The 19,860-nt window shown below is 66.2% G+C and overlaps 3 protein-coding genes across 4 annotated transcripts; 1 reads left to right on the top strand and 2 right to left on the bottom strand.

The window, feature by feature from the left end:
• Positions 1-374: 374 nt before the first annotated feature.
• TK1 (thymidine kinase 1) lies at positions 375-3,401 on the bottom strand. Its single transcript, XM_030961871.1, has 7 exons — positions 3,304-3,401; positions 2,909-2,940; positions 2,725-2,838; positions 2,563-2,656; positions 2,131-2,220; positions 1,929-2,048; positions 375-1,825 (listed from the first exon to the last, which is right to left on the bottom strand). Exons 1-7 carry the CDS (start codon positions 3,367-3,369, stop codon positions 1,670-1,672), a joined length of 672 nt encoding a protein of 223 aa, XP_030817731.1. The 5' UTR covers positions 3,370-3,401; the 3' UTR covers positions 375-1,669.
• Positions 3,402-3,707: 306 nt separating this feature from the next.
• On the top strand, positions 3,708-7,446 carry AFMID (arylformamidase). 2 transcript variants are annotated; one of them, XM_030961869.1, is made up of 11 exons: positions 3,708-3,857; positions 3,954-4,044; positions 4,118-4,222; positions 4,294-4,342; positions 4,502-4,587; positions 4,665-4,737; positions 4,980-5,077; positions 5,223-5,301; positions 5,448-5,577; positions 6,012-6,116; positions 6,220-7,446. In XM_030961869.1, exons 1-11 carry the CDS (start codon positions 3,828-3,830, stop codon positions 6,247-6,249), a joined length of 876 nt encoding a protein of 291 aa, XP_030817729.1. In that variant the 5' UTR covers positions 3,708-3,827; the 3' UTR covers positions 6,250-7,446. The 2 variants fall into 2 exon arrangements, with proteins under 2 accessions (XP_030817729.1, XP_030817728.1); XM_030961868.1 differs by lacking the exons at positions 6,012-6,116; positions 6,220-7,446 and having other exon boundaries at positions 5,448-5,960.
• LOC115911132 (probable low-specificity L-threonine aldolase 2) lies at positions 6,958-9,444 on the bottom strand. The gene is made up of 7 exons (XM_030961864.1): positions 9,258-9,444; positions 9,047-9,130; positions 8,869-8,957; positions 8,416-8,601; positions 8,136-8,273; positions 7,798-7,990; positions 6,958-7,477 (listed from the first exon to the last, which is right to left on the bottom strand). Exons 1-7 carry the CDS (start codon positions 9,436-9,438, stop codon positions 7,140-7,142), a joined length of 1,209 nt encoding a protein of 402 aa, XP_030817724.1. The 5' UTR covers positions 9,439-9,444; the 3' UTR covers positions 6,958-7,139.
• Between the last annotated feature and the right edge of the window lie 10,416 nt (positions 9,445-19,860).

Here is a 19,860-nt window from a genome sequence, read left to right as displayed (position 1 = left end):
CCGTGTGTGTGGGCCACCCCTGCTGGGGCCAGCGTTTGAGTAGTTGTCACTGTAGGTTGGAATAAACTTTTTCACCAAGCCACCCTGTGAGCCACCACGTGCCTTTTGTCTCGGGGAAGCAGAAAAGGCTCCTGCCTTCTGCCCCTCCAGGGCTTGGGGTGCGGGGTGGGGCAGGGCAGCCCCTGCCAGCTGCTCTGTTGCAAACAGCACACTCACGCTGGTGGGTATTTTTAGGCCGCCCTCGTCATGCTCCCTGCTCTGAGCAGAGCTCCAACCCCAGGCCTGTGAGCAGCCCTCCCACCCTGTGACCAGCCCATGCTGTCTCACTGCCAGGAAGACTTAGCAGAATGCTCTGGTAAAAAATACACACACAAATTAATTAAGTTATTTATTAACCTAAAGCAGCAGCGGAGCCTTCTCAAGCCCTGGGGAGAAGCCCAGCCTGGCAGTCAAGTGCTTGTGAATACAATAATTCTCACCTGAAACATGGGGGCAGCAGGGGGGTTCAGGCAGCTCTTGGAGCCTTCCAGGGCACAGACAAACAGCAGTCCTGGACTCGGATGCAAAGGTCTGGCCTGGCCAGAACAAAGAGCTAGTGCTCAGAGCCTGTGGATGCTGGGAAAAAAACATTTCCAGGAAAAAACCCTTTTGCAGGCAATAAGGAAACAACAACCTCCCAGAATCTGAGTCTGACAAAGAGGGAAGAGGATCCTTCAGTCAGTTTAGAGCAGACTAAGAGTCAGCCTCGAGAATCTGGGAAGGCTGAGGAGAAAGCAAGAGACATGACTGGACTGGAGAAGCAGCTCCTCAGGAGAGCCCCTTTACCAAGCAGCTGGATCGTCCCTGGAATAATTGTCCAAATCTTGGTAGATGAAACTCTGAGCCTCCAAACCCCTGACAGGTAACATAGCACCAAAATGGCAGCACCAGCCTTGAACCTGAGAAAAACTGCCCTAAATTTGGAGGAGGCTCTTCCTGGGACCAGTTCTTCCAAACGAGTCTGTCACAGCCTGCTAGAACACAGCCAGCCCTTGAGGTTCAGCAGCTCAGGAGAGTCAGCTGCAGGCCTCCTCCTGTTTCAACAATAATTGACACCAGTAGGCAGGCTGGCAGAGAGGCTGGGGGCCTGCCCAGGGCTGGGCTGACGCGTGTGTCAGTTTAAAAGCTGTGTCACAGCTCTGTGACAAGGGACAAGTTACCTCAGACTGTTAAGGAAGGAAGCTAAAAATTGCATTAAAAATACTAATAGCTGTACAATGTCTTGAGAAACCTGGAATGTAGCAACAGTGCACAAGAGAGAAGGGCTGCATTCACAGGCAGCAGAAGCAGCACTGGTGGCAGCCTGAGCACACTTGGAGCCCTGTGAGAGCTGGCCAGAGCCACAGTGAGCAGCAGCACTGCAGCCTGGCTGCACGTGCAGTGCCCCAGGGCCTGTGTGTGGCAGCACCAGCGACTGTGCTGGTCTCTCTCCTTGTTCTGACATGGGAACTCACTCTAGCCAGGCTTTTGCTTCAGCTTCCACCAGCATCAGGCGTGGTGGATCCTCAGTTGTGGCGCTTGGCGTGGGGAGGTTGGGTGGGGAGGGCTGAGGCACTGAACAGTTTGTTAAAGTACAGAGAGGCCTGTGAGCCACAGCACTGAGCTCCCCTCCCCTCCGTTTTCCCAGCAGTCAAGTGAAGATCTTGTGAGGGGCGGCTGTCTCCAGCTGCCTCAGGCCCAGGGGCACGTTCTCCTTGTTGTCTGGCCCGGGCTGCTGGGGCCGCAGGCGGAAGTAGCAGGCTCGGCACACCGAGTGGTACTTGTCAGCTCCTCCAATCACTTCCACCTGGCAGGGAAACATGGGGAGTGACTGCAGAGCCCTGCTCCCGGAGGGAGTCTGTACCAGCGGGACTGGAAAGTGAAACAGTTTCTGTTCCAAGGGCACTCACCTCCCGCTCTGCTCCCAGCCTCTTGGTGTAGGAGGCCTCTCGGAAGCACTCCATGCACACAGCGTTCAGCTTCACCACGCTCTCTGCCAGCGGCACCAGGTTCAGGATGCTCCCAAAGGCCTGTGAGACAGCACGGAAGGTGCTGCTGGGTGGGCTCCACAAGGGTCCCAAAGCAGCTGCGGTACCAAAATGAGTGTTTTACCTTTCTCTGGAAGGTGCCATCCAGAGCAGCAACAATGACGGTTTTCCCAGTGTTGGCCATTGTCTCGCAGAACTCCACAATGTCTGGGAACTGGGGGGGTACAGGCACATTGTAAAGAAGGATGGGGGGCAGCACTTGGCTCCAGATCCCACAGTGCGTGCCCAGACAGCAGCACCAGGAACAAACAAAGTCAGAGCCACGTGCCCTGTCTGTGAAACAGGCTGCAGTCCCACCGTGCTGTCTGCAGGGACCGCAGGGAAGGAGGCTTTGATTGTGAGCACTTTGAGTGTAAGCACAGGCCACACGGATCAAACCCCCCAGGGCATGACCCCCCACCCTGTCCTACGAGGACACAGAGCCTGGCCTGCACAGGAGCAGCGGGGAGCGTGTGTCCCGCGGAGCCCAGCACACCCAGCCCAGCCGTGCACTTACGAACTGGCCCTCATCGATGCCGATGACGGCGGCCCTCAGCGCCTCCTGGTACACGTCCTGGAGGAGCCCGGCGGGCAGGGCCTCCATGGTGCTCCTGCGGGCAGGGAGCGAGTGAGCCGGGCAGCCCCGTGAAGCGGGGAGTCCTCCCGCCCCGGAGCTCACCTGTCGTGTGTGCAGACCCCGGAGGAGCTGTAGCGCGTGTCCTTGGCGTACTTCACCAGCAGGCACCGGTACTGGGCGAGCTGGAACCGCCGCACTCGCCGCATGAGCTCCGTGCTGCAAGACACGGTGTCAGCGGGCCCCAGCCCCAGCCCCAGCCCTCCCGCGCCCCCCGCTCCGTGCCTACCTCTTTCCGGAGAACATGGGCCCGAAGATCACCTGGGGGCGGAACGGTGCGCTCAGAACGGCGAACAGCGAGCAGCCCCGGCTGCACCCCGTCGGGGCCCCGGCAGCCCCCTCAGCCCGGCGCGGCACCCACACCTGCCGCCGGCCCGTGCCCGGGGCCCCGGGGCAGCGCCGTGCCCGTATCTGCCCCCGGCCCGTACCCGGGGCAGCACCGTACCCGGGGCAGCACCGTGCCCGTATCTGCCCCTGGCCCGTGTCCGGGACAGCACCGTGCCCGTATATTCCCCCATCCCGATGCACGGCAGCGTTGCCGTACCTGCATCTGCTCTCACACCGGTGCCCCAGGGTGGCACCTGTACCTACCCCCTCTCCCGGTGCCCCGGGGCGACCCCGTACCTGAATCTGCCCGCGGGGCCGGCTGGGGGAGCCGGGATGGACACCGGGCACCGTCAGGCAGCTCATGGCGGACTGCCGAACCGAGCCCGCGCGCGCCGAGACGGCCGGCCCCGTCAGCCAATCGGAGGAGGCCTCTCCCTCACGCGCCGCAGGGCTAGCCAATCGCGAAAGAGTCTTCCCCGCCGCGCGGCAACGCTGCCCAATGGGGGTCATGGGCGCCAAAATTTTTATTTTCCTCTGCCCGCCGGGTCCGCCCTCCCGGCCCCGAGAGGCCAATGGGAGGCGGCCCGGTCCCCGGGCTCTGGCCTCGCCTCCATGATCTGGCCCCGCCCCCGAGCTCGGGCCTCGCCTCCGGGACAGCCAATGGGAGTGCGCCTTCCCGCCCGCCCCCGCTCAGGCCCCGCCCCTCGGCGGGCAGGCGGCCCGGGATCGGCACCGGGATCCGGACCGGGATCGGTACTGGGATCGGCACCGGGATCGGCGCCGGGATCGGGACGGGGAACGGCACCGGGAGCGGCCCCGCGATGGGCGGGTGGCGGGATATGTCCGCGGAGGTACGGCTCCGGGGCAGGGCAGAGCGCGGGTCCGGTCCGGTCCGCCGGCCGGGGGTGTTGGCGCGGCCCCGGCGCTGCCCCGCCGCCTCCCCGCAGGCGCTGGAGGACCATTACTCTCCCAGTCGCTGGTCCCCCCGCCTGGACCGGGACACCATCATCGACGCGCACCTGGCGGTGACGGCGGCAGGTGGGGATCGCGGCGCCGGGACCGGGGCTGCGCTCGGTGCCACGGCGCCGTGCCCCACCGCCTCCCCCCGCAGGAACCGAGCGGGCCCGGGCCAGCGGGCAGACCCTGCTGCACGTGCCCTACGGCGACGGGGACCGGGAGAAGCTGGACATCTACTTTCCCACGGAGCCTTCTGAAAGTGAGTGTCGGGGCGGCGGGGACGGGAGCGGGCGGGGCGGACACCCGGCTCACCCCCGCTGTGCTGCGCAGCCTTCCCGGCGCTGGTCTACATCCACGGCGGGTACTGGCAGAGCATGAGGTGAGCTGGGCTGTCAGCGAGGGGCTCCTGGCGAAGGGACCCCCTCACCGAGCCTCGCTGACCCCTTCTCCTGACGCTGGGGCTTGCTCTGGGGACACGGGTCTGGCCGGTCCCCAGCTGGCCCCGCAGCCCCGGCTCCCCCTCCATCTCTCCCTGCAGTAAGGAAGACTCGGGGTTTGCAGCCCCCCCGCTGGTGTCGCAGGGGGTGGCAGTGGTGGCGGTGGGGTACGACATAGCCCCTAAGGGTAGGTGCTGCCCTGCAGAGGCTGCAGCTGCCTGCGCAGCCCCGCGCCTCCAGCCCTGCCCTTTGTCCTCTGCTCAGGCCGCATGGACACCATGGTGCTGCAGGTGCGCCGCAGCCTCGCCTTCCTGGTGCAGCAATACCCCAGGATCAGGTGGGCAGCTCCCGGCTCGGGGCTGGTCTGCGGGAGTGCCTGGGGGGGCTTTGGCACCTCGGTCCGAGTGCTGGGCAGTGCCTGTGGCCACAATCCCATCAGTGCACAAGGCAGCGGCTGACGGACTGGGAAACATCTGAGCTGACACATTCGGGCTGCGCCACCTCCTCTGCACGGAGCAAAGCGTGCCCAGGGGTCCCAGGTGTCCCTAGGTGTCCCTCTCAGTCACTTCCTCCTTCCAGAGGCATTTACCTGTGCGGACACTCGGCAGGGGCCCACCTGGCAGCCATGGTGCTGTCCACAGACTGGACGGAATTCCAAGTGGTGCCAGATATCAAAGGTAGCGTTGCCATGTCCCAGAACAGGGTCGGGAGGAGAACTGGTCTCTGCGCCTGGGACAAGGCTGTGGGGCTGATTATGCTAACTGGTTATGAGTGCCAGGGCTGTGGGAGGCAGCCAGGCTGCAGCTCCTCCTCTGCCCCCAGGAGCGGTGCTGGTGAGCGGCCTGTATGACCTGGAGCCCATCCTGCACACCTACGTGAACGATGCTCTGAACATGAGCCGGTGAGCCCCCAGGCTGTGGGGACAGAGCACGGGCAGGGGTGCCAGTGGCTCTGCAGCCACTCTGCCCTGTGCCTGCCCAGCTGGGGAGTCCAGCTGCTGGCACGGAGCAAAGCGCTGCATCAGCTCCACCGGCGTGGCTCCTGCAGGGAGGTGGCCCAGAGGAACAGCCCCATGAGACTTGTCACCCCAGCAGCACCAGCAGCCTGTGAGGTGCTCGTGGCTGTGGCCCAGCATGACTCCCCAGAGTTTCGCAGGCAGTCCCAGGAGTACAGCCAGGTGAGCTCCAGGTGGTCACAGGAGCATGGCCAGGTGAGCTCCAGGCAGTCCCAGTACAGCCAGGTGAGCTCCAGGCAGTCTCAGCACAGCCAGGTGAGCTCCAGGCAGTCCCAGTACAGCCAGGTGAGCACCAGGCAGTCCCAGGAGCACAGCCAGGTGGGCTCCAGGTGGTCAGAGGAGCATGGCCAGGTGAGCTCCAGGCAGTTGCGGGCTTTAGCCAGGTGAGCTCCAGCAGCACCCTGCTCGGCTCTGGCGGGGACGCTGCTCCAGGCAGCCCTCACCAAGTTACCCAACCGGGAGGAAGAGCTTCTGTGGTGATGCAGAGCAGTTTCTGGCTCACTGGAGGACACCAGTCCTGGCCAGGACATTATTCCTGCTGCTTGTCCAGGGCAGGGGGAGCTTGGGGTCCATGCTGGGCACCGCTCTCTCCGCAGGCCCTGCGTGCAGCAGGCTGGTCTGTCTCTCTGCTGGACCTGGCTGGTGTGGATCACTTTGATGTCATTGAGAGGCTGTCAGAGGACAGCTATGTCCTCACTCAGGTAAGCAGGAGGGCCGTGCCAAGGCGGATCAGGTGGGCTGCCACCTCCCTGAGGAGAGGTGCAGGGTCAGGGGCTTTTCACAGGGTTTGGTTCCTCACCCCAGGTGATTCTGAACATGATTTCAAGAGCATGATGGCACCTCAGGAGTAAAGAGATGGGGACCGTGGCCCTGTGTGGTGGCAGTGGGCATCTGGTGTCCCCCTGCCTGCTGCCCCCTCAGTCTAACACAGGGCCATGGCTGCTCAGACCCACACTGTGCCCTCTCTGCTCAGCCCAGCCCAGACTGGTGCCCCTTCCCTGCAGTGCTCCTGCCCGCTGGAGCAGAGGGGACTGAGGGCTGCAAGGCTCTGACTGGGCAGCTGGACCATGAACTTTGTTCCCTCAGCGTCCTTTAAACTGCACATTGGCAATACAAAATAAAATGGGAATTACTGCTGCCTGGGGTAGTGCTTCCCAGGGAGCCAGTGAGTGCACGCCTGAAGCAACTGCTGCTGAGAGAATCCCTTCTTCCAGTGCAGAGTTCTGGGACTGGCTGGCCCAGAACGTGACAGGGGAGCCTGGGGAGCCCACCTGCTGCTGTGGGACAGAATGACATAAGCCTCTGTGAATGGGAGTGACACAGCCAACTGGGCCAGGCTGGGCTCATGCTCTGGGACAGACCTGGCCAGACACAAACCTTGGCACTGCTGTGCAGCAACCCTGGTCCTGTGGCTGAGATGGTTCCGCGTCCTCAGGAGCAACTGTCCTTCCATGGGGGCCTTGGCTGTGATGATGTCCCTGCTGCAGAGCAAGGAGAAGAGAGAAAACACCCTGCACAGCTACAGTACCACCAAAAGGTGTTTATTTTGTGCACCGACTGCCTCAGGGGCTGCGCTAGGCTGGGCTCACACTGGTTTGTCAGGCTGCCTGTGAGGGCTGATGCCAATTTCAGATGGCTGGGCACACATCTGGAGCACAAAGGGGCTGGTCCCACTCCTCGCTCTGGGCTGCCCAACTGCTGCAGCCGCGGGGCTGGCAGAATGCTCAGGCTCCCCCTGTGCCTGGAGGCGCTGGATGCAGTCCCGAGGCCAATTCCTCCTGGCACTTCCTGGCCACAAATTCCAGCTTTCTCCTGGCGAGCTCGGTGTCACGGGCCGAGACATCGCGGTGCCAGACGGCGCGCAGGCTCCGCGCCGACCAGGGGAGCAGCAGGACGCTGACGGCCTGCCCGGTCTCAGCCTCCTCCTCCTCGCTGACGGCGCGCAGGCGGTCGCAGAGCTCGGCGGGGGACGGCCAGGCCCCTTGGACATCCACCATCACAATGTTGGTCTCCACTGCTGCCAGGCTGACGGAGCAGAGGGGAGAGTCCAGTGCCTGGATACCTGCGGGAGGCCGAGGTGGTGCAAGCCCACTGCCCAGCTACCTGGAAGAGGCTACCTGCCCCAGCCCTGCCCCAGGTTCTGGATGATGGAGAGCCCTTTCTGCTCCCATGTGGTACCAGGGTCACTGAGCACAGCACAGGGATGGTCATGGCATGATCCTGGCACTGCAGCCAGGTGAGGATCCCAGCAGCATCCTCACCCGGCTGCACACCCAGTGTGGCCATGCAGGGATGGTGCCCAAGCCAGCAACAGTTCGGCAGTGCTGCTGGGCAGTGCCAGGCGTGCCGTTACAGCCCAGCACCCTCGGGGCCCTGAGGTACCTTCTGCAAAGCGCCGGGCGTGCTCGTGGTCCCTGCGCAGCGTTATCTCGGCGCGCTGCAGCCCGAGGCGGGCGGCGGCCGCCAGCACCCCCGCCTGCCGCATGCCCCCGCCCAGCAGCTTCCTCGCACGCCAGGCCTCGGCCACAAACTGCCTGCTCCCTGCCAGCACCGCGCCGGCCGGGGCGCCCAGTCCCTGCAGAGCCACCGGCGGGGTCACCCCAGCTGCCCCCGGGCAGCTGCCCCTCCCAGCCTGCCGGCCCAACACCTGCAAACAAGGGCAGGCTCTGCCTTGTGCTGGCCCCTGCCAGCCCTGCGGGCCCCTCCCCGCACAAGCAGACCTTGGAGAAGCAGAGGGACACAGAGTCACAGTGCTGGGCAATCTGAGCTGGCTCCACGCCCTGGGCCACTGCTGCATTCATCAGTCGTGCGCCATCCATGTGCACCCGCAGCCCGTAACGGTCTGCGAGCCCGCGGACCTGGGAGTCAGGGGGACAGCTGCTTTGGGAGGGACCCCTGGGGCATCGAGTGCCACCACCATGAGCCATCTCTGAGCTCCAGCGTCCCCGCAGTGCCATTGTGCAGGGCAGGATTGTGCCAGCACCGTCTGTGGGCTCTCACCTGCCTGAGATAGGTGAGGGGCAGTGCCCGGCCGCCCGCCGAGCTGTGCGTGTTCTCCAGACAGATGAGCTCAGGACGCGGGTGGTACCTGCTGCCGTGGGCCTCACGGATGGTCAGCTCCAGCTGCTCCAGGTCGAACGTGCCATTCGGCAGATCTGGCAGTGCCTGGGAGTGCACACCGGCGACCTGTGCCCAGGGCAGGGGAGGGCACGGAGCTGACAGGGGACAGTGGTGCACACGGCGGCTCCAGCCCTCCGTGCCCTCCGTCGGGTGTGAACAGCCCCTGCTCGTGCTGCAGCCGTGGCTCGGGACAGGGATCCAGGGCATGCCCTGGCAGGGGATCTCCCGCGGGGCCGGGCCCTGGCAGCCAGCGGAGGGCAGCACGCGGCCGCCCTCCTCTCCTGCACCGCCACCAGTGCCACCAGCGCCACCGGCACTGCCCGCCGCGCTCACCTGCGCGGCCCCGCCGTGCTCGTAGACGTGCAGGTGGGCGTCCTGGCCCAGGAGGAGCTGAGCCCCCCTGCGCTGGCAGTGGCACATCACTGGGGGAGAAGGGCCGTGAGGGAGGGGACCGAGGGCAGCATCCCCAGCCCGGGGGCACGAGCGGCTGCGAGCGCAGCCCCGGACTCACCGGCGATGAGGTTGGCCATGGTGGCCGTGGGCACGAACAGAGCCGATTCGGTTCCCAGAGTCGCCGCGGCCCGGCGCTGCAGCTCTGCGGGGACACGGATGTCCTGGGAGGGCCTGGGGACCCCCGGTCTCGGCTGCCCCCGCAGCCCCGCTCCGGGGCCCCCATCCCGGGTCAGGCAGGGACCCCCGGGGGGCCCGTTCCCCCCGCCCACCGTTCACCGCCGGGTCCTCCCCGTAGTCGTCGTCGCCCACGGCGGCGCGGGCCATGGCCCGGCGCATGGCGGCGCACGGCCGAGTCACCGTGTCGCTCCGCAGGTCCACGACGAGCGGCAGCCTCCCCCCGGGCACCCCCCCGGGCCCGGGCAGCCGCCCCCGCCGCAGCGCCGCTCGCATGGCCGCGACCGCCCCCGGCAAGGGCTCCCGGGCGGGGGCGGGATCGCCCTTCCCGGGACCGCGGGGCGGGAACGGGGCAGCGGCTCCTGCGCGGGCGCCGCCTCGGAGCGCCGGCCCCCCGAGCCCCTTTCCCTCCGTCCCCACCTCTCACGGGTGCGGGCTGCCCCGGCCCTGCGCTGGGTGCTGGGTGCCCGAGGGAGGGAGCCAGGGGGATCCTCTTTCCATGGCTGAGCAGGAATCGCTCCCGCCCCGCTGCCAGGAGGCTGCTCCGGCTCTGGCTGCGTCTGCCCTGGCCGCAGCCGATTGCCCAGGTGTGCCCAAAGCCCGATGGCACCGCAGGCGGGCTGGCGCTGCAGCGGAGCTCTGGGATCTCTGGGCAGCTTCGCTGATCTCGGCGCCCTGCCTGATCTGAGGGGACCCGCCAGCCTCTTGGCAGAAATCCCATTGCCCCTCGGCAGGAGGGCTGTGTCCGAAGCAGTGCCGAGACCCCCTGACCTCCCCGCGCTGGGCTGGACCAGCCGGACCATACTCCCTGCCCCTAGCACGGGGGGCACCGCTCTGCACGCCCAGCGCCTCTCCCGGCCTTTGCAGGGCACCAATAGGGCAGATGCACCCATTAAGGTGCCTCTGCCCCTCAGCTCCTGCCCACCTGTGCCATGCTGCTGCCTTCTCCCTCCCTCTGCCACGTGCCCCCAGCCTTGGCCGCCCCAGGTCCCCTATCCTGAGCCCCCTGCAGCCGCCCCGCTGGTGCCCGCTCTGCCCATGGCCCTGGCTGTGCCCCTGTCCATGAGCCCCCTCCCTCAGTATCGCCCCCCGCGCTGTCAGCCCGCCGATGAGCGAGCCATAAACAGTCCTTCATGAGACGTTTTTCACACGCAGGGCCACATGTTAACAGTTTTTCTTTATTTACTGCCTCCATTTCCTCTTTGTTCCAGGAACTTGTCCTCCAACTTCAAGCTGCTCATGATTAGGCAAAAAGGCCTCTAATCTCCCCGATCTGATTTACCGTCACTGAGAGCAGACGCTTCCCGTTACTGGCCCTGGACCTGGGAGCACGGACAGCTGAGCTGTGCCGGCTGCTGAGCCCAGCTGAGCCTCCCCAAAGCTGCCCCGCCACACACGCCGCCTTCCCGGCAGCTTCCTCTTCCAGTAAGCGGCGGGCAGTGCAGCCGGTCACGGCGCAGGTGAAGGGCTGGGGGAGCAGCAGCGCGGGGCCCCAGGACAGGGATCCCCCCTCCACCTGGGGCGGCTGTGTAAGGCAGGGCAGCCTTTGGAGCCGCTTTCTCTGCCTGGCAGTGCTGGATGGCAGGAGCACCCCTCAGCACGGCCTTCCCAGACACTCACCATCCATTCCCATGGCACCTGATGGGCTGGTTGTTTGCCCTGGTGTGCCCAAAGCTGGAGGGCAGCTCAGGGCTCTGCTGTGGGCAGCCCCCCCAGCCCAGTCAGGGTCCACAGCCAAGCAGGGGCTCCTTCACTGGGCAGCAGCCACAGCTGCTGCAGGACTGTGCAGTGTGGCTGGGTGTCTTCCACAGAGCCCCCTGTCCTTGAGCCCTGTGCCTTTCCCTGGAATTGGGTCTGGGACCTGCCTGGGGGTTCCCGCTCGCTGCCAGCACGCAGCAGGGCCAGCACCAGGACCATGGAAGTGTTTGTGGCCTTATGTGGAGCGGCTGAATGGACACCACGGGAGCTGGGCAGAGGGTGGGCAGTGCCAGTGTCTGGCCAGAGGCTTGGCTGGCAGCTGGGGCCTAGGGGGGGCTCACCCAGGACCACACCGCACCACAGGACTGCAGCCACCACCTGCCCACACCAGCGTCTGTGGTGGGCTAAGCCCCTGCCCCGCTGGGCTCAGCTCCTGCTCCAGTTGTGCCTCCCCAGGGCTAAAATTAGCAGCTGAGGCCTGGCTGGGGAGCCGGGAGTGGAGCCCAGATCCCACCGCGGAGGATCGGGTTTCCCCCCTCCCTACCACAGGCCTGGCAACCACTGGGGCCGATTCCCGGAGCTGGGCCCCCCTGCTACCAGCCCCACTGGCAGCCCCATCCCAGCCTGCCAGCCCCAGCCGCGGGATCTGCACGTCCCCAGGGCCAGCCTGGAGCATCCTGGCTGCAGGAGGGGCTGTGGGATGGGGGAGCACGGTGCTGCAGCTCCCGGGGCATCAGCGGGCTGGGGCTGATTCTCTGCCCCTGGCACACACACCTGGCTGCCCTGGCACAGGCTGGCAGCGGGCTCTCAGCCTCCCAAGCAGAGCATGGCTGCGGACAGGGAGTTGTCAGCGGCCAGGCCATGCCCCGGGGGTCTCATGCTGAGTGCCCAGGGCTGGCTCAGGACTGGCAGTGACCATAACCCGCTCACCATGAGCTCGGGGTGCTTTCCTGTCGGGCTGCTTGAGCTCTGCAGCCACGCCGCCGCTGCTGCTCAGCCTGGCTGCACTTTGGGCTCCGCGGCTCGTCCCAGTGGGCGGCACCGGCCCTGCCGGTTCTGGAGGGCCCCGCTCCCACCGGGGCCGGGGCAGCTGCCGTGCATCGCCCTCGAGGGACCCGAGCCACGGAGCCGAGCAGTTTCCCGCTGCCGGGAACGGCGGGGCGATGCCCGGGAGCGCCGGGAGCGCTGGCTCCAGGCTCAGCCGGGTCGGGTCGGGTCGGGCACCCGGGACCGGGACCCCGCCGCACCCCCCGGGGTGCCGGTGACACGTCCCGGCTGCGGCAGTGGCCGAAGCCGGGCCGGGACAGATCCCCGACAGACACGGTCCCGGGGTTCTGCCAGGGCCGTGCCCGGTGCGGGAGCCGCGGGCTGCCCGGGGAGGCTCGGTCGGGCCCCGCGGGCCGCTGCCGGAGCCCGGTGGCCGCGGGGTCCCGGCCGGTGCCCCGTCCCCAGCCGGCGAGGCCGCGGGTGCCCCTTCCGCCGGCAGCGACTTTTCCAGTAAAACCGCCGCAGAGATCCCGGCTTCCCGACAGGCCCGGCCTCCGCGCCGGGGGCGCCGGCCGCCCTTAACCCTTCCCCGGCCCGGCCGGCCGCACTGCGCCGCCCCGCGGGCGGCTCCGAGCCCGGGACCCGCGGGGCGCTGCCCGCCCGGCCCGGCCCGGCCCGGCTCGGCGGCTCGGGGGGCTCTGCCCGCCAGCCCTGGGCGGTGATGGCCCCGCTCCCCGGGGCCCGGCGGTGCCGGTTGCGGGGCCGGCCTGACCCGCGGCACCGGCACCGGCCGGGCACCGGGGCTGTCGCGGGCGCTGCCCCCGTGGGCTCCGGCCGGGCCGGGAGCGGCCCCCAGCGCACTCGTGCCCCCGTGCCCAGGGCCTCCCTCCTCAGGGTGCACCTGAGCGGGGCTGTTCTGCGGGGCAGATGGGACATCCCGAGGGCCAAGGAGCCGGAGAACCGTCGGGGAGAAGCCCCTCTGCCCGGGGCACCCCGGGGGCTGTGGGGAGGGAGCAGCGGGGGTCCCTGCCAGAGCCCTGAGCCGGGGCAGCTCCGGGGCACCCTGCGAGCGCTGGGGCCGGTCACGGCTGAGGGCTGGCGGCTGTGGCCGCTCCACATCCCCGCTCCCCCGCCCCGCGGGACGCCCCGGCCGGGTGGGCACAGCCGGGCACGGTCGGGCACCGGGGGTCCGAGCCGAGAGCGGTGCCGGCCGTGCCGCCGTGCCCTGCCTGCCACCAGCTGCTGCGCTGGCTGAGCCAGGGCTGAGGTAAGTGCTCTAATTGTTTTCTCTGTGGCCCGAGATGAATAATTGAGAGGTCTTTGAGGAGAATTAATTAGCCCGTTTATTGGCAGTAAATGCTTTTCTCCAGATGATGAAATAGATCCTGAGCCACACGTGGGGCAGGCAGATGCAGGTCATTGATGCTGCTCTGGAGCACGCCGTGCCGGTTCCACAGGCCAGCCGTGCTGGTGTCCCGTGCCCACTGTGTGCTGGCACACTGGTTCTGGCTCCCACGGCCTCCCCCGCTGCCCGGCGTGCCCGGAGCTGGCTGCACCCATGGCCTGGTGCTGGTGGGAGCAGGGGGCACGGGGGGCAGGCAGGGCTCTGCGGCACAGCGGAAACCCTCTGCCCCCATCATGCCCATGTAGCTTTCCGCTTCCCCCCAGCTCACATCCCATCCTGGGGGCTCCCTCCCTTTGCAGACCCTGGTACGTCTCTTCATGTCTCCTTCTTGGCTCTCCTGAATGCCAGGGTGGTGCCATTCTGGGGCTTGTAGTCTGCACCTCCTCCTCACCTCCTCGTCTTCCTCCTTCTCCCCTGGGTATGGGGTGAAGGGCCTTGCATGGCCAGAAATGCTTAAACAAGGATTTCCTTGTTGCTGCATGAGCCGTTTGCCTTCTCCCGGGCCAGCCGTTAATGAGGTTTGGCAGGAGGCACCATCAGCCCCAGGCACTGGGTTTCTATAAATCAGCCTGGAGCTGATGTGTGGGGCTGGGATGGAGCTGCTCCATCCTGGTACCTGGGACTTCAGCTTGTGGGTCCTGGGAGCCCCTCTGGGAGTGGGAATCCTGGCACGGTGGAGAGGGGCAGGGGCTGAGTGGGACAAGGGGGCTGCTTGACCCAGGTGGGTTAGGGCAGCCACTTCACCCATTTCCAGGAATGGCAGAAAGTGCAAAGCAAAAAATAAAGCAGATTCCTATGGCTGAGGTGCTTTGTCCTGATCTTTCCCACATGCCCACCTGGGTGCTCTGAACTGGGATGATGATCCTGCCCTGCCTTGGGGTGGGGGGCTGTGGCTGTGTGTCCCTGGGCAGCCTCAGCATGCAAAGTGGGGCAGGCAAATCCTCCAGGCTCCTGGGAAAGCATTTGCTGCTTCCTCCTGCTGGAAGCAGTGCCCCAGGGCCAGGGCTGGCATGTGGGCCCGTTGTGCTGAACCGTGGTGGCAGAAGCGCTGGCTGTCACCGGCACAGGGACACTGCCAGGGCTGCAGGTCCTGCCAGGCTGCCCTGTCCCCCGGGGGACACAGGGACACCTCAAGTGTGGCAGGGAGCAGGTTCCCATTGCGAAGGATCTCCTGGGAATGGCTGCTGCTGGCAGGAAAGGAGATGCCGGCAAGTGGGACGCTTCTCTCTGGGCTCCCACAGCCGTTGGCTCTGCTCTCCTCACCTGTGGGACGGTTTGGGAGCCAGCACAGCCCATCTGTGCTGTGTCAGGCTGAGAGGAGCCACAAGTCTCAAAGGTGATGTTTCATTTCCTGCTCTGAGTGCGCTTCCCCTTATCCAAAAACACCTCTGCTCTCACTGAGTTCTCACAGAGTTTCTGCTGTGTGTTGAAACTGAGAGAATCCCCAGTCCCAGCATGGTTGCAGGGCTCCTCGGGGTCGCCTCAGTCTGCTGGGAAAGCTCTGGCCCCCTCCTCCCCTTCTGTCTGGTAGCCTGGCCCGTGGTGGGGGCACTTGTGTCCCCCCACAGCAGAACAGCACCAGGAGGGCGGCAGCAGCAGCTGGCAGGGGTTTTCCAGGGGCTGCCCCTCCATCTGCAGCCTCATGCCTCCCCCCTGCCAGCACTCCCCGCGCTCGGCCTGGGGAACCATCCACCCAGCGGGGGTGGGCTGTGCCTGGTCGTGGCAGAGGGAGGATGCTCCATCAGAGCCCGCACGGCAGCTGATCCCCTGCACGTCCCCTCTCTGCACCGCTGGTGCGTGCGAGTGCAGCTGCAGGCTCCGCGCTGCAGCCCGGCCTGGCGACAGCGGCAGCGACAGCGGCAGCGCTGAGCGGGGCAGCCCTCGGCCCTGGGGACCCTCTCGCGACAGGGACAGCTCTGTGGGGCTCCGGGGGCGCAACTCTGAGAGCCGGCTGCTGCGGGGGCTGCGAGCCCGGCTGGCCCTGCCCTGTCACCCCTGCACGGGCTGCGGGGCCGCGCTCCGGGCGGGGACCCTGTGCGGGCACAATGTGCAGGGACCCTGTGCAGGGACCCTGTGCGGGCACAGTGTGCGGGGACAATGTGCGGGGACCCTGTGTGGGGACCCTGTGCGGGGACAATGTGCAGGGACCCTGTGCAGGGACCCTGTGCGGGCACAGTGTGCGGGGACAATGTGCGGGGACCGTGTGCACAGGGACCGTGTGCACAGGGACCGTGTGCACAGGGACCGTGTGCACAGGGACCCTGTGCGGGGACCCTCTGCAAGGACCCTGTGCGGGGACCCTGTGCGGGGACCCCCGGTGGCCGCGCTCCTCGGCGGCCGCTGCGGCTGCGGGGCCGGGCTGGGAACAGCAACCCCGGCGAGAGGTTGTGCAAGAAGGGGGGACCCGGGAGGGCACGGGCGGCCAGTGTTGAAATTCCACGCTCTTACAGAAAAGCCCCCGGGCAGAATTCCTGACAGGGGTGATTCATCCCCCACTGGAAGCGATGACTTTGCCTCTCCAGTAAACACTCCTCAGTTCAGCGGGATGCCACTGCTCCCGTAGGGTGACAGGGCTGCCCTGATCACCGCAGGCAGCACCGCGGGTGCTGAGGAGGGCCAGGGGGGCAGTGGGTGACTGGGAGCCAAAGGCTGGGCAGCAGAGCGGTGGGCACCAAGGGCAGAACTGAATCCTTGGCTCCCTGCCCCGGCTGCCACCCAAACCCGGCGCAAGCCGTGGCTGTTGCCAGGTGCTTTGGGGGCCCCATCTCCCGCTGGTGAGGGCACACGGGACAGCCTTTTCCAGGAAGCACGTGAGGGCAGCCAGGCTGTGGAGTTCCCGACAGCAGCTCTGGTTTTAATAACAGCAAATCAATGTGCTTCCTCCCTGGCCTCCCCCTCCAGTGGCTTCCCCATAAGGCAAAACAACCCGTAGGAGAGCCCCAACTCTGGCCATAGTACGCGGGGCTCTGAGTGCTGATGGCCCACGCCTGCCGGCCCTGCCTGCTGCAGCCTGGTCCAGCATGCTGCCTGAACCCCAGCCCCGCTGCAGGGAGGGAAGGTTGGGGGTCCTCAGTGCTGCCCACCTCTGCTGTGCCCACCCCCTACACAGGAGACTGCTGCCTGCAGGGCTGCTCCATGGCTGGGCATTCCCAGCTGCTTCAGTGCCTCGCCTCCCGAGTCCAGCCCCGTGCTGTGATTCCGCCTCCTCCCGTGGGTTTGCACAAACCTCGCGCTTGCTTTGTGCTTGTTTTGAGAACAGATTAGTCATGGCTCTGAGCTGGCTTCCAGCAAATGCACAACAGCACCATGGAAAAACGAGAACAGTAAAGTGATGACTCAGCAGGGCTCCCACTCTGTCCCTGGGGTGCTCTGTCCCTGCTCCTGGCTGGCCCCCAGCACCAGTGAAGACCACTTGGGGATGCCCCAGCTGAGCCAGGGTGGGTGGGCGATGGCAGCAAAGAGCTGGGGCAGCGCCTGCCCGGCTGCCTGGAAGCTGCAATAGTGCTGGCAGGATGGGACACCAGGTCCTTGGGGGTGACGGGCAGCGTCCTCCCCTTCCCCTGTCCCCTCCTGCACCTGGCAGGTGGGCAGTCTCCTCCAAGGCGCCTGCTGGCACCTTGCTGCCCCAAACCCCCGCTGTGTGTGTGGCTGGGACATCCTGCTGCTGGCAGCTCCAGCTCAGTGCCCAGCAGCCCTGGCGTGCTCTGGGGATGCCACAGTGGCGGGTGGCTGCTGGGATCCTGCCAGGAGCTCAGCGCGCTGGGGATCCCGGCTGTGCGGGCTCAGCCCCGGACAGCAGGGCCCTCCCGCCGCCACCTGCGCGGCAGTGACGGGAACTCCCGGGGCGGGCCCTTCCCGCACCTCACACCTTGCTCCAGCCCTTCCCTGCCCTGCCTTGGCCGGCTGCCCGGCAGCACTGCGTGTTGCCAAGCCGCACTGCCAGGTGGCTTATCGCGATCCCATGGCGCTGGACACCAACTGGTGTCGGCTGCCAAGGATGAACAATGTAATTACTGGAATTACAGTAAAGCGCTCCCATTCCCACTCATTAAATGCTGAGACAGGGCCCTTGGGTCCTTCTGGGGAGCATCTGCTCCAGCTGTGCCCTTTGCCAGCCACACTCCCCATCGTCGCCCAAGTGGCGCCACTGGCACCCATCACCCTGTGCCCGACCAGGTGGCTGGAGCTGCTCTCTGCTGATGGCAGCCAGAGCCACGGGATGGGCAGAGCCCCCCAGGCTGGTGGGGACCTTCAGGCCTCCCAGCAGTGTGTGCTGGTGAGGAGGGGGCAGGCAAGGAGGGCAGGGATTGCAGACACAGGGTCCCGTATCCTGGAGCTCCGTCCCCAGCCACGTGTGGCTCTGCCACGGCTGGCTCCTGTGCCGTGGGTGAGGCCAGGACTGCTGTGAGGCCAAGGGATGCTCCAGGGCTAGGGTTTGGCACCTGCCCATGGCTGCTCTGCCAGGGTCATCTGAGGACTCTGTGCTGTGCTGGGCAAGCACACGCCAGGCAGCTGGCAGCTTGCTGCCAGAGCACCCACAGGGACCTCCCGCGCCGCGCCGTGTGCCCGCAGTGACCACAGCCAGGCTGGCACATCACTGCTCCCTGCGAGTGCAGGTGCAAGAGCAGCACAGCCCCGGGCCCGGGCTCTGCCAGGGAGCAGAGCTGGGCCGGGGGGGCCGGGGCAGAGCTGCTCTCGTAGCTGCTGATGGAAGGAGTGAGGAATCCACAGCTGCTGGCTCCCTGGAGCTGGTGCGGCTCTGGCTGGGGAAGCAGCAACAAAGCAGAGTTTCCATGGGGATGTACACAGCCTGCTGGGCTCAGCTGCATCCCAAAATACTTCCTGGCTTGGGCACGGCGTCCTGCTGCCACCCCTGCTCCCTGCCTGCTCATAGCCCTACCTAGCCCAGGGAGAGCCAGGGCCAAGCCAGCCCCCATGGCTCCCCCAGTCACCAAGGCTCTGCTCTGGGTCCCTGGCAGCTGAGCTGCTATCAGGACAGGGACTTTGAGCAGTACCTTGAGTGCAGAGGCACAATTTGAGGGGCAGTTGTGGAACCAAGGGGCTTTGGGGACATAGAGCTGCAGCCCTGCTCCTCCTCCAGCCCAAGCAGCTGTCTCTTGTCCTGGGCCTGCAGCTGGGACCACCACTGCCAGCTCTGGGCTCTGCTGAGGAGTGCTTGTGCCTCCTGGCAGCTCACTGGGAGCAGATGTCCCAGTCCCTGTTCCCAAGTGTCCCCATGGCCCTGGCCTGAAGAGCAATTGCCACGTAAGGAGCAGGTGGTGCCATTTACAGTAAGTTCCCAGCTGCTGCACAGCCCTTTCCTGCATTCTACTGGGAAGCGTGGTGGTAGATGTGGGAATGTCCTGGCGCTGCAGAGCCAAGCAGGAAGAAGCGCGTGCAGGGAGTGCCGCGAGGTCGGGTGTTCACGGCAGCTCCCTGCCTGCCTCTGCCGCCCCAGGGACCTCCACTGCCACTCCTTGGGGTGCTGCTGTGGGCTGGGGAGCCCTCATGGGCCTGCCCTGCTGCCCTGTGAGCAGCTGGATGTTCTGCATGGTTGTGCAGCCACGACAGAGCTGCGGGGCTGGCCGAGCCCTTGCTGCTGTGCCCGCAGCGATCTCCGGCTGCGGTGGTTTCCTGTTTGGGCTCTGCGGAGGCTGGTACACACCAGAGCAGGTTTCCTGCACCCCTGACCCCACAGAGTTCAGGTTCACCATGCCGGTGGATGCTTCCTCCTTGTGCCAGTAATGAGCCAGCAGTGTGATGGGAAGCACTGGCGGCCACCCTGCACCCCATGGGGAGGCCAGGCTGAGGCAGGACGGGGGTGCAGGGGCTGTGGGGCAGCAGCCTGTCCGTGCCTGACCACCCTTCTGTGTGCCAGCGCCTTGTCAGGCTCTCAATGGGGCTGGTGCCCTCACCCAGCTCTGCATGGCCACCATCGCAGCATGGAGGAGCTGATGGCACAGGGGCATGCACCTACAGCTGTACTGTACTGTACTGTACTGGGTTCTGCTGGTGCTGCTTGGTGCCCAGCCCCAGGAGATCTGGGGTGTGGAGAGCTGCAGGACACTGATGTCCCAGCCCTGCCTCTGGAGCCCTGTGCAAATTCCAGCCTGGCTCCTGGCACCATCACAGGGTGACAGGGTCTGATCTCCCTGATAACATCTTCCCCATCCAGGAGCCCTCCCGGGGGAGCTCAGCTGCCCCAGCTCTGGCGAAGGGCAGAGGGGAACTGGACACGTGTGCTACACTGCTTACGAAATGCAGGGCCAAGTCCGCTCAGCTGCTCTGGAGCAGAGAGAGGTTTGTGAAACCTTCGGCAGGGATTTGCCCGCGGCCGCCGCGTCACTGCTGCCGCGAGCTTGGCTTTATTCCAAGAAAGCCGCGGGGCTGGCGGAGCTTCCCGGATTCTTGATTCAGCCGCGGGTTGCAGCACCGCGAGGGAAGAGGCCCTTGGTCGGCAATGCCAGGGCCCTTCTGGGAAGTGAAGAAGCTGGGGCTGTTCCCACAGAGATGGGAAGGCTGGGGTCTGGCTGGGAGGACATGGGCAGGGTCACCGTGGGCAGCCTGGCTGCCGTCCCCGGGGGCAGCTTCCCACTCTGCCCCACCCT

Source organism: Camarhynchus parvulus, chromosome 18 (assembly GCF_901933205.1).
Source record: "Camarhynchus parvulus chromosome 18, STF_HiC, whole genome shotgun sequence".
Taxonomy (NCBI): domain Eukaryota; kingdom Metazoa; phylum Chordata; class Aves; order Passeriformes; family Thraupidae; genus Camarhynchus; species Camarhynchus parvulus.
The sequence above is the reverse complement of the archived record's forward strand: the minus strand, read 5'-3'. Positions and strand labels throughout refer to the sequence as shown.

Bases quoted from the DNA above. Each gene is read 5' to 3' on its own strand.
- TK1 (XM_030961871.1), bottom strand. From the start codon at position 3,369: ATGAGCTGCCTGACGGTGCCCGGTGTCCATCCCGGCTCCCCCAGCCGG. The intron at 2,941-3,303 runs GTACGGGGTCGC...TTCCGCCCCCAG, and splicing joins GGCCCCGCGGGCAGATTCAG to GTGATCTTCGGGCCCATGTT. The intron at 1,826-1,928 runs GTGAGTGCCCTT...TTTCCCTGCCAG, and splicing joins GGCTGGGAGCAGAGCGGGAG to GTGGAAGTGATTGGAGGAGC.
- AFMID (XM_030961868.1), top strand. From the start codon at position 3,828: ATGGGCGGGTGGCGGGATATGTCCGCGGAG. The intron at 4,343-4,501 runs GTGAGCTGGGCT...CTCTCCCTGCAG, and splicing joins GGGTACTGGCAGAGCATGAG to TAAGGAAGACTCGGGGTTTG. The intron at 5,302-5,447 runs GTGAGCCCCCAG...TGGCTCCTGCAG, and splicing joins GATGCTCTGAACATGAGCCG to GGAGGTGGCCCAGAGGAACA.
- LOC115911132 (XM_030961864.1), bottom strand. From the start codon at position 9,438: ATGCGAGCGGCGCTGCGGCGGGGGCGGCTGCCCGGGCCCGGGGGGGTG. The intron at 8,958-9,046 runs GTGAGTCCGGGG...CTTCTCCCCCAG, and splicing joins CATGGCCAACCTCATCGCCG to TGATGTGCCACTGCCAGCGC. The intron at 8,602-8,868 runs GTGAGCGCGGCG...CCCTGGGCACAG, and splicing joins AGCACGGCGGGGCCGCGCAG to GTCGCCGGTGTGCACTCCCA.